At 47.5% G+C, this 12644-nt stretch overlaps 1 protein-coding gene across 11 annotated transcripts in view; it reads right to left on the bottom strand.

Moving 5' to 3' along the window:
* The window catches only part of LOC134205901 (uncharacterized protein DDB_G0283357), a 191129-nt gene that overhangs the window by 115905 nt on the left and 62580 nt on the right, over positions 1-12644 (bottom strand). For 7 of the 11 annotated variants that reach the window (XM_062681602.1, XM_062681599.1, XM_062681603.1 and 4 more), the window contains 4 exons: positions 11605-11945; positions 11055-11204; positions 3967-4654; positions 3385-3782 (listed from right to left, as the gene is read on the bottom strand). In XM_062681602.1, coding sequence (XP_062537586.1) covers positions 3389-3782; positions 3967-4654; positions 11055-11204; positions 11605-11945 — 1573 coding nt within the window. In that variant the 3' untranslated portion in view covers positions 3385-3388. Of the gene's footprint in view, positions 1-3384; positions 3783-3966; positions 4655-11054; positions 11205-11604; positions 11946-12644 lie in introns of those variants that run through there. The other 4 variants (XM_062681604.1, XM_062681605.1, XM_062681607.1 and 1 more) reach the window with 4 other exon arrangements.

Raw genomic sequence — 12644 nt, 5'->3', positions numbered from 1 at the left:
TCTTGGTGCATCTTGCGAAGAGCTCCATCACTAGGGTGGACAAAATCAGGTCGTTGTTGGACATCATTGCCGAATGGAAGCGGCCAGGCCAAAAAGACGTGACATAACACAGTGCTCCAACTGCCTAGATCTCGAGGAGGGACACTACACCATTTTGGAACCGGATTCTCCTACTTGGTATTGCGGTTCCCGTGCCCATGCTGTGCTGGACATCCTTCTAACCAACTTGTAACAAAATATTTTCCAGCCGATAGCCTACCAGAAACTCAGCTCAGACCACTATCCGGTGGTGGTAGAAATTGGTTTCTCGGTAAATCGGCTCACTCTGACTAGGCGAAACTACCATCGTACTAGCTGGGATCACTTCAAGCAATGTGTAGATAACAACATCAATTACCAGCCACATCTTGAGACGCCCGAAAACATTGACCGACAACTGCATATCAACGAGGAGGCTTTCGTGCAGGCACGAGAGCAACATGTACCGGTGGTCCCGCAAGTAAGCAACATCTTGACCATTGACACTCACCAAAGATTTAATTCGACTTCGTAACGTTACACGACGGCAATACCAGTGCACTGATCTGTCCTTCTTTGAAAGCAGACTGCAATCGCTTGACAAAAATCATCAAGGCCAAAATGGTGGACCTCAGAGTAGTGATTTTTCTAAAAAGATCAGCGCTCTCCCTGTCTGTGCTAACCATTGTGGAAGCTGACAAAAATTTTGAAAACGAAGCCTCGTTCCATTCCACCGTTGATCTCTTTAGACAACAATGGCTCTATCGCTTGATAACTCCTGCTTAGAAGGCTGCTGAGATAGGCCAACACTTCGTTAGTTCACACAGTCTTGGACAAAACATCATCAGTCCACATGAAGAAAACGTTAACGAGTATGCGGAGTCATCTGACTCCCAGCGACTCATCGGAGGAGTTGGAGATCTCAGCTGGCGAATTGACAGCCTATATTAAATCATCGAAAAACATGAAAGCGCCAGGCTCCGACAACATCTTCAACTTGGAACTGTAGCACATGAGTGTACAGTTCTTTGATCACCTTGCCGTAATATTCAACCAATGCCTTCAGATTAGCTATTTTCCCTTCGCTTGGAAGTCAGCTAAAGTGATTCCAATCAAAACACATGGAAAAGACCCAACTTCTCCCAAAAGGTACCGTCCAATTAGCCTTCTCTCAGCGTTATCCAAGCTATTCAAAAAGCTGTCTACAGCTGACTATTTGAATCAGCCGAACAAAACAACATCGTGCTCAAGGAACAGTTCAGTTTTCGACGTGGTCGATCAACCGTTCATCAACTGACCCGAGTCAAGAACATCCTCAATCGGAACAAGTATGTGTCTAAAGCATCTGCCATGGCACTCCTGGACGTTGAGAAGGCCTTCGACAACGTTTGGCATGATGGTTTGTCTACGAGACGAGCCAGCCTTGGGCTGAAAGTCTTGCTAATAAAGACAAAAAAATAAAAAAATATGGTTTGGTGTACAAGTTACACAGATGCAATGTTCCCAGCTACTAGGTGAAAATCATCAAAAATCATCTGTTGACGAGGACATTCCGGGTTTCAATAGACGGTTCTACTTCCGATCCGCATGACATCATCGCAGGCAGTGTTGTCCTACACCCAGTGCTAAAAAAAATATAGCTCCAAAGATATCTCGAATAGGATTGATTGAAATCTACCAATTTGAAGTCTCGTCAGTTAACCAATCAGCTGGGAGGAAACCCTGTCGCAAACGATTTAGCAACAGTTCCATCAGCATGACGTGACCCATTAGATCATCCAATTCCTAGAATTGATCCAAACATCAGGCGCCCAAACCGTTCCATCAATAAATGAACAATTTCTTTCCCTCTTCACCCGCCGATCATCACCACACTATCCGGCCACGAAATCTCAGAAGTAGTCATTATAATCGTAGTTCAACATGAACATCCGCATTTTTGTTTAGGCAATTAGAGTCCGAGAGAACTTTCCAAAAATAAATAAATATGATGCATATACTGACATAAGCGATCAGTAGATAAAACAGATGCTGAGGCTTTTTCTTAATTCTGGCACTCGAATAAGGTCCAAAAGCTAATACAAGTACAGTGTTGAAGTGTTTCACGAGATAAGATTTAATCCTTTGTTTGAAGATTGATTGTGTGAATAATATTTTCCCCTAAGTAAGCTATAGAGTGTTAAAGTTTTATCGTGATTTTATTCATTTAATCAAGAAGCAAGAATGGATCAGATTATTAATCTAATAAGATTTTTTTCTAACAGAATTGCACCTTTACAGACAGCAACCCAAGAGGATAATTCAGATCCTACGCTGTATCTAGAGAAGGCCTCTGGTTCGATTGAGGATCTCCCCGATCTTGTAAAGATATTACCAACTTGCAATTATGATCCAAACTGATCGAGCTTTTTCTGCAAGACGTAGAATCATCGGTGAATCAATACACGCCACCTATATGTGAGAAGCTCCATTGATAGGGAACATAAATTTCACATGATATGCAAAGTCATTCACCAATAATCAAGTTTTCAATGGTATTTTTTTCTGGCCTTACTCCGAAATGTGAAGTTTTTTTTCCAAATGGAGAGACTCACATCATTTAATGCAATCATAGGATATGATACCCTGAATGAATTGAAAGCTGACGTTGATTGACTGAACTAATTTTTAAAAGATAAATTACATGAAGTGAAAAAGAAATGATTATCCATAACGAACACCGCGACAGCCACGGATTATTCATACCATGAAAATAAGACTCAAGAAACGCTCCCAATTTTGCCCTGTACTCATTTCATCCAAGCATGAACGATTTTGCAACGAAGGCGATAAAGGAACGTTGTAAATGCAGTAGAATCCCACCAATTATTACTTGACTAAATGACCTGTATTTGAAACCACAGAAAGTATTGCAACTACAAGTCGATTTGGATCTTCTTACTTGATCCTAATTGACAATGAATGATCTTTCGTTTTTAATGTCATAGAACAGCTTTTACTAAATCAAGGCGTCCAAATCTTCGAAACACATATCAATCCATCGGAAAACAACTGTTAGGATGGGTAACTGCGCAAGATATACCAAGTCCTTCAAGCTAGACACAACTGTTCATAATTTGGTTCAGTAAACCTTTTAAAAACCCTTAATTATTTATTTTAGAGATAAATAAATAATAAAATTTAGGAAAATACTAGATCCGACTGTGAAAACAGTATAAAATCGCCTTCAAAAACTGTAAAGTCATATAAATAAACTAGTTTCAGCGGATTTTATCATCAAATTAAAAGTCTTATACCTAGCAAACCCCTTTCGACCGTTTCTAAGCTTAAATGGTTAAAGATAGAAAAAATATTTCAGCTATTTACCATCCTATAGATCCGTCACCGGTCCCGGCGCCAGATGCATGAACTGCTTACCAGCCGGCGTCGGTATGCTCTGAATCTGTGCCGCCTTCTGCAGCTTGGACGGCGATACCGATCCCACTGGAGCGGCAGCAAGTGTCTGCTGCTGTTGACTGTTGGGCGAACCGTTGTTGATGCTTCTGAAGTAGTACTGATGCTGCTGCTGCTGATGATGATGATTTAGGTGATGACCGCCACTAGCTGGCACCATTCCAGCCGGGGAGCTCAAGGCACTCGTCGCATTCATCGCCGTTGTCGTCGTCGTCGTCGAACTCTTCGCTCCCATCAGCGATGGAATGGTGCATCCGGACGTGCCGACCGGCGGAACCTGTTCTTTGAGAGTGCTTACAATATTTTCCAATCTGGGCGGAACAATTGCGGTTGCGAATTAACACGGATGGTAGGAAACATTTCGAATGATACCAGGACAGATGGAGTGAGGAAAAGGAATACAAACAAAGAAACGTAAAGAGGGAGAGAGATAGGGTCGCATGTTAGTAATACGCTTTGTACAACAACAACACATCTACAAGGGGGTTAGCTTACGCTGTAATCCGGTTTTCCGACTCCTGCTTGGAGGCCAAAGCGTCCTGTAGCTCTCGCCGCAACTTCAGCGCATCCTTCTCCAGCAACAGCACCTGGTCGCTGGCGGAGTCTTCATGCATATCATCCCCGTAACTACTACCACCACCAGCCCCATTCAAGGTTTGACCACCGACAAAGCTATTCTCACCGATCTTGGTACCGCGCAAGCTACTGCCATTCCCACCGTTCCCGTTGCCGAATCGCAACTCGTTGCTCAAATCGTTGAAGTTGTTACCACCGTAGAACTCGTCCGTATTGTTTATTCTGCCGTAGTTCAAGTGCATGCTATTGCGCCGCAGTTTGGCCGCGGAAGCTGCCGACGACGATTGCGGCTGTCCGTAGCCATCCCGCTCCCGCAGATGGAGCTGCTGTTGCAGTTGTTGGTTATTTAGCTGCGCCCGTAGGTTGATGACTTCGTTTTCGAGCTTCAGCATCCGATCGACCATCTGGTTCATCTCGGCTCGCACGTGGTGGATACTCTTTTTGGCGTCTTCCGTTTCCTTCAGCAGCCGGAAGTTTGTTTCGTTTAGTGCCCACGAGCGTTCTTCGATCATCGTCTTCATGCGGTCCATCATGGCTTCTTCGCGCACGCGTGACACTTCGCGGATTTCACGGATAACATCGGCGACTAAACCGGGACTATAGCTTCCTAAAATGGCGAAATCTTATGGTTAGACAAATAGCTAATCAACGAATCGAAAAGCAAACTCTACTTGGTGGTTCAGAATGAAGATTACGAAAAAACTGCTAGAATTAGTCAATCATAATAAATATCATATTACTGACATGTACTACACGAGAAATATGATAAAAGACAAGATTACAAGAGCACTTCAGATATTATTTCTTTAGAACTTAAAAAAAATCGTTCGGAATACCGTCTGGCAACTGGACAAAGATCAGCCTGCAATCAACACATACTTCCAGTTTTAAATACGCTCAGCAAGCAGTCTGGAATCTGGTTCGGATTTCGTATGGAATCTGATCAGGATTTTGTCTGGAATCCGACAAAGATTCCTTCCGAAATCCGGGTCAGAATACCAACAGGAATTCGGGACAGGATTCCATTGGGAAGCCGGGAAGGGATTCCATCCAAAATCCGGTTAAGGATTCCATCCGAAAGCCGGGTAAGAATTCCATGCGGAATACAAGTCCGTAATCCGGGTCAGGATTTCAATCCGGTCTGGATTCCAACCGGAAATCGGTCAGTATTCCTTACGAAATACAGTAAAGATTGATTTCGGAATATGATCAGGATTCCATTCAACATCCGAAATCTGGACAGGATTCCATCCGGAATCCGGACAGGATTCCATCCAGACAGGATCCAGACAGGATTCCATCCAGACAGGATCCAGACAGGATTTCATCCAGACAGGATCCAGACAGGATTCCATCCAGACAGGATCCAGACAGGATTCCATCCAGACAGGATCCAGACAGGATTCCATCCAGACAGGATCCAGACAGGATTCCATCCAGACAGGATCCAGACAGGATTCCATCCAGACAGGATCCAGACAGGATTCCATCCAGACAGGATCCAGACAGGATTCCATCCAGACAGGATCCAGACAGGATTCCATCCAGACAGGATCCAGACAGGATTCCATCCAGACAGGATCCAGACAGGATTTCATCCAGACAGGATCCAGACAGGATTCCATCCAGACAGGATCCAGACAGGATTCCATCCAGACAGGATCCAGACAGGATTCCATCCAGACAGGATCCAGACAGGATTCCATCCAGACAGGATCCAGACTGGATTCCATCCAGACAGGATCCAGACAGGATTCCATCCAGACAGGATCCAGACAGGATTCCATCCAGACAGGATCCAGACAGGATTCCATCCAGACAGGATCCAGACAGGATTCCATCCAGACAGGATCCAGACAGGATTCCATCCAGACAGGATCCAGACAGGATTCCATCCAGACAGGATCCAGACAGGATTCCATCCAGACAGGATCCAGACAGGATTCCATCCAGACAGGATCCAGACAGGATTCCATCCAGACAGGATCCAGACAGGATTCCATCCGGACAGGATTCCATCCGGACAGGATTCCATCCGGACAGGATTCCATCCGGACAGGATTCCATCCGGACAGGATTCCATCCGGACAGGATTCCATCCGGACAGGATTCCATCCGGAATCCGGACAGGATTCCATCCGGAATCCGGACAGGATTCCATCCGGAATCCGGACAGGATTCCATCCGGAATCCGGACAGGATTCCATCCGGAATCCGGACAGGATTCCATCCGGAATCCGGACAGGATTCCATCCGGAATCCGGACAGGATTCCAGCCGGAATCCGGACAGGATTCCATCCGGAATCCGGACAGGATTCCATCCGGAATCCGGACAGGATTCCATCCGGAATCCGGACAGGATTCCATCCGGAATCCGGACAGGATTCCATCCGGACAGGATTCCATCCGGAATCCGGACAGGATTCCATCCGGAATCCGGACAGGATTCCATCCGGAATCGGACAGGATTCCATCCGGAATCCGGACAGGATTCCATCCGGAATCGGACAGGATTCCATCCGGAATCCGGACAGGATTCCATCCGGAATCCGGACAGGATTCCATCCGGAATCCGGACAGGATTCCATCCGGAATCGGACAGGATTCCATCCGGAATCGGACAGGATTCCATCCGGAATCGGACAGGATTCCATCCGGAATCCGGACAGGATTCCATCCGGAATCCGGACAGGATTCCATCCTGAATCGAGACAGGATTCCATCCGGAATCCGGACAGGATTCCATCCGGAATCCGGACAGGATTCCATCCGGAATCCGGACAGGATTCCATCCGGAATCCGGACAGGATTCCATCCGGAATCCGGACAGGATTCCATCCGGAATCCGGACAGGATTCCATCCGGAATCCGGACAGGATTCCATCCGGAATCCGGACAGGATTCCATCCGCAATCCGGACAGGATTCCATCCGGAATCCGGACAGGATTCCATCCGGAATCCAGAAAGGATTTCATCCGGATTCTAGAAAGGATTCTATCCGGAATCCAGAAAGGATTCTATCCGGAATCCAGAAAGGATTCCATCCGGAATCCGGACAGGATTCCATCCGGAATCCGGACAGGATTCCATCCGGAATCCGGACAGGATTCCATCCGGAATCCGGACAGGATTCCATCCGGAATCCGGACAGGATTCCATCCGGAATCCGGACAGGATTCCATCCGGAATCCGGACAGGATTCCATCCGGAATCGAGACAGGATTCCATCCGGAATCCGGACAGGATTCCATCCGGAATCCGGACAGGATTCCATCCGGAATCCGGACAGGATTCCATCCGGAATCCGGACAGGATTCCATCCGGAATCCGGACAGGATTCCATCCGCAATCCGGACAGGACTCCATCCGGAATCCGGACAGGATTCCATCCGGAATCCGGACAGGATTCCATCCGGAATCCGGACAGGATTCCATCCGGAATCCGGACAGGATTCCATCCGGAATCCGGACAGGATTCCATCCGGAATCGGACAGGATTCCATCCGGAATCCGGACAGGATTCCATCCGGAATCCGGACAGGATTCCATCCGGAATCGGACAGGATTCCATCCGGAATCCGGACAGGATTCCATCCGGAATCCGGACAGGATTCCATCCGGAATCGGACAGGATTCCATCCGGAATCCGGACAGGATTCCATCCGGAATCCGGACAGGATTCCATCCGGAATCGGACAGGATTCCATCCGGAATCGGACAGGATTCCATCCGGAATCCGGACAGGATTCCATCCGGAATCGGACAGGATTCCATCCGGAATCCGGACAGGATTCCATCCGGAATCGGACAGGATTCCATCCGGAATCCGGACAGGATTCCATCCGGAATCCGGACAGGATTCCATCCGGAATCCGGACAGGATTCCATCCGGAATCCGGACAGGATTCCATCCGGAATCGGACAGGATTCCATCCGGAATCCGGACAGGATTCCATCCGGAATCCGGACAGGATTCCATCCGGAATCCGGACAGGATTCCATCCGGAATCGGACAGGATTCCATCCGGAATCCGGACAGGATTCCATCCGGAATCGGACAGGATTCCATCCGGAATCCGGACAGGATTCCATCCGGAATCCGGACAGGATTCCATCCGAATCCGGACAGGATTCCATCCGGAATCCGGACAGGATTCCATCCGGAATCGGACAGGATTCCATCCGGAATCCGGACAGGATTCCATCCGGAATCGGACAGGATTCCATCCGGAATCCGGACAGGATTCCATCCGGAATCGGACAGGATTCCATCCGGAATCGGACAGGATTCCATCCGGAATCCGGACAGGATTCCATCCGGAATCGGACAGGATTCCATCCGGAATCGGACAGGATTCCATCCGGAATCGGACAGGATTCCATCCGGAATCCGGACAGGATTCCATCCGGAATCGGACAGGATTCCATCCGGAATCCGGACAGGATTCCATCCGGAATCCGGACAGGATTCCATCCGGAATCCGGACAGGATTCCATCCGGAATCCGGACAGGATTCCATCCGGAATCGGGACAGGATTCCATCCGGAATCCGGACAGGATTCCATCCGGAATCCGGACAGGATTCCATCCGGAATCCGGACAGGATTCCATCCGGAATCCGGACAGGATTCCATCCGGAATCCGGACAGGATTCCATCCGGAATCCGGACAGGATTCCATCCGGATTCCATCCGGATTCCGGACAGGATTCCATCCGGATTCCGGACAGGATTCCATCCGGATTCCGGACAGGATTCCATCCGGAATCCGGACAGGATTCCATCCGGAATCCGGACAGGATTCCATCCGGAATCCGGACAGGATTCCATCCGGAATCCGGACAGGATTCCATCCGGAATCCGGACAGGATTCCATCCGGAATCGGACAGGATTCCATCCGGAATCCGGACAGGATTCCATCCGGAATCGGACAGGATTCCATCCGGAATCGGACAGGATTCCATCCGGAATCCGGACAGGATTCCATCCGGAATCGGACAGGATTCCATCCGGAATCCGGACAGGATTCCATCCGAAATTCGGAGAGGATTCCATCCGGAATCCGGAGAGGATTCCATCCGGAATCCGGAGAGGATTCCATCCGGAATCCGGAGAGGATTCCATCCGGAATCGGAGAGGATTCCATCCGGAATCCGGACGGGATTCCATCCGGAATCCAGACAGGATTCCATCAGGAATTCGGTCGGGATTCCATCCGGAATCGGACGGACAGGATTCCATCCGGAATCGGACAGGATTCCATCCGGAATCCGGACAGGATTCCATCCGGAATCCGGACAGGATTCCATCCGGAATCCGGACAGGATTCCATCCGGAATCCGGACAGGATTCCATCCGGAATCCGGACAGGATTCCATCCGGAATCCGGACAGGATTCCATCCGGAATCCGGACAGGATTCCATCCGGAATCCGGACAGGATTCCATCCGGAATCCGGACAGGATTCCATCCAGAATCCGGACAGGATTCCATCCGGAATCCGGTTCGGGATTCCATCCGGAATCCGGACAGGATTCCATCCGGAATCGGACAGGATTCCATCCGGAATCGGACAGGATTCCATCCGGAATCCGGACAGGATTCCATCCGGAATCCGGACAGGATTCCATCCGGAATCCGGACAGGATTCCATCCGGAATCCGGACAGGATTCCATCCGGAATCGGACAGGATTCCATCCGGAATCCGGACAGGATTCCATCCGGAATCCGGACAGGATTCCATCCGGAATCGGACAGGATTCCATCCGGAATCGGACAGGATTCCATCCGGAATCGGACAGGATTCCATACATAATCCGGTCGGGATTCCATCCGAAATCTAGTCAGGATTCCATCCGGAATCCGATGAGGATTCCATCCGGTGAGGATTCCATCCGGAATCCGGTGAGGATTCCATCCGGAATCTGGTGAGGATTCCATCCGGAATCCGGTGAGGATTCCATCCGGAATCCGGTGAGGATTCCATCCGGAATCCGGTGAGGATTCCATCCGGAATCCGGTGAGGATTCCATCCGGAATCCGGTCAGGATTCCATCCGGAATCCGGTCAGGATTCCATCCGGAATCTGGTCAGGATTCCATCCGGAATCCGGTCAGGATTCCATCCGGAATCCGGTCACGATTCCATCCGGAATCCGGTCAGGATTCCATCCGGAATCCGGTCAGGATTCCATCCGGAATCCGGTCAGGATTCCATCCGGAATCCGGTCAGGATTCCATCCGGAATCCGGTCAGGATTCCATCCGGAATCCGGTCAGGATTCCATCCGGAATCCGGTCAGGATTCCATCCGGAATCCGGTCAGGATTCCATCCGGAATCCGGTCAGGATTCCATTCGGAATCCGGTCAGGATTCCATTCGGAATCCGGTCAGGATTCCATCTGGAATTAGGTCAGTATTCCAACCGGAATCCACGAATCGATCTGGATTTCATCCGAAATACGTGTCAGGCTTTTATCCGTTTTCCAGTTTAAGATTCTGTCCGGTCAGAATTTTGTCCGGAATCCGGAACAGGATTCCATCCGGAATCAGGATCGAAATTCTATCGTTTCGCATTTTCACCCAGAATCCAGTAATAATTTAACCTGACTTTTCGTCAAGATTCCACCGAGAAAGCGGCGTGGATTCTTTCTAACTCTTGTTTATTGTAATCCAATACGGGTTTTTTTTCGGTATGAATATGGTTGGTTCCCATTTCGAACACTACAAAGAAGTTTTATCAAAAACTTATATATCTATATTAGGCCAGGACCATCTGTTTTTGTCTAAATCATTTGAAATATTTAACGAATAAAAAATCCATTCTACGAAGATCATATTACTCTACCATTCTAATCAAATGCCTTCAAATATTTTTGAAAATTCATTAAATTAGGTTATCGTTCGATTTACAGCATTCTGAACCACTAAAAAATCAATACTAACACAGAGTGCAATTATTGTTCTTACAACACTTATGTCATGTAAATAATTAACTTAAGTACCTTGCGAGTGATACGTCGGTGCAGGACTCTGCAGTCCGAAGCTATTGTAACGCATTCCTACAGGCTGACTATTGGTGCTCAAACCGCTTATACTGTCTCTACGGTGGCTGAGGCCCCAGTGCGAAGAATGCTTCAAAGCTTCCATCTCCACTAGAAACGAAACCGGGAAGTGAAAATACAGAACAGGTAAATGGTGGGTGGGGAGGGGTCGGAGATAGGAACAGGTGGTTGGATGGTGTGGATAGAAGAAAGAAAGAGATCACACAAATTAGCTACTCGCACGTTTCACACAGTCAGATTATGGATGGAGTGGATAGACAACGGCGTAGAATAATAAAATTTAGATATCATAAATATTTATAATCAAATGAGATAACACGCAGACAGAGGTATAGAAGAGCAGAAAACAGAAAGAACTGTAGCACAAGCATGCATTTGTAATGAGCAAAGCTGCGCGCGCAAGCACACAATGACACGCCTCAATTATCACGCACTCTCCCACAACTAATCTAATCAAGTGCTAACTGAATCGTCTACGCAATCATCTTACCTTTGGTCTCATGCAAATTTCGGCAGATTTTCTTATTCGTTTCGTGCAATTTGCCAATCTCCTTCAAAAGTACCACGACCAGATTGTTGTTGCCATTGCTGTTGTTATTCACGCTGTTCAGATTTGCGCCACTGGTGGTAGAGTTTCCATTGAAGCCACCTGCACTGCCATTGGCTCCACCGCCGCCACCAGTGCCATTCCCGGAGGCAGTGCTGGTGCCGCTGCCATTGTTCAGGAGGTTCAGGTCCGCCAGAAGGGATTCGGCCATTTCCAGCTTCGATTTGGCACAGCCGTTCTTTGATTCGTTGTCCGACGAGTCGTTGATGTACGAGTCCGTCATGCTGGAAAAGGGAAACGCATTCGTTAATTCAACTGAATCCCAGACTTGGTCATTCTATTCAAAATAATAGTGACCAATGTAGTGATCAAAAAATATTTCTCCGTTCATGTGAGCAGAATTATTTCATCCATCTTATCTAGGGGAACAGACGGCTTTGGCAGGTTTTGTTCTATTATTGGCAGCGGGTTTTTGTCGACCGAATTTTATAAAATTTGGCCACAATATTCTTTGATATGCAAAGAATGTTTGGGCCAAATTTGAGCATAATCAGTCATAAAAAACCCCTTGCCAATAATAGAACAAAACTTGCCAAAGCCGTCATTACCCCTAATAAAATACGATCGATATTGACAAATTATTGGATAATGTGTGAGAATATGTAGTTTGAAATAGAAGGAATCCTGTGTCCCGAGATCCAAAATTGCTATACGACTGATCAAAACAAATCGATTAATCGAAATAACATTAGCGATGTTCGGTACCTTCTCTTCCGTTTGGTTGGGGCAAACAAACAAATGTTTACATAGAATAGATTATATTGAGGCTGCGTCTGGGTGATCTGCTATTATGTTATTGGTCTTGGCATTGGATAATTTTTGCGAAAGTGGTGATTGAATGGAAGCAAAACAAATCAAAGCGAAACACGCTGTATCTCACAAAGTCGAGCAATGTTTAGCTTTTGTTCATCCATACATATTTC

This window comes from Armigeres subalbatus, chromosome 1, assembly GCF_024139115.2.
Source record: "Armigeres subalbatus isolate Guangzhou_Male chromosome 1, GZ_Asu_2, whole genome shotgun sequence".
Taxonomy (NCBI): Eukaryota; Metazoa; Arthropoda; class Insecta; order Diptera; family Culicidae; genus Armigeres; species Armigeres subalbatus.
The sequence above is the reverse complement of the archived record's forward strand: the minus strand, read 5'-3'. Positions and strand labels throughout refer to the sequence as shown.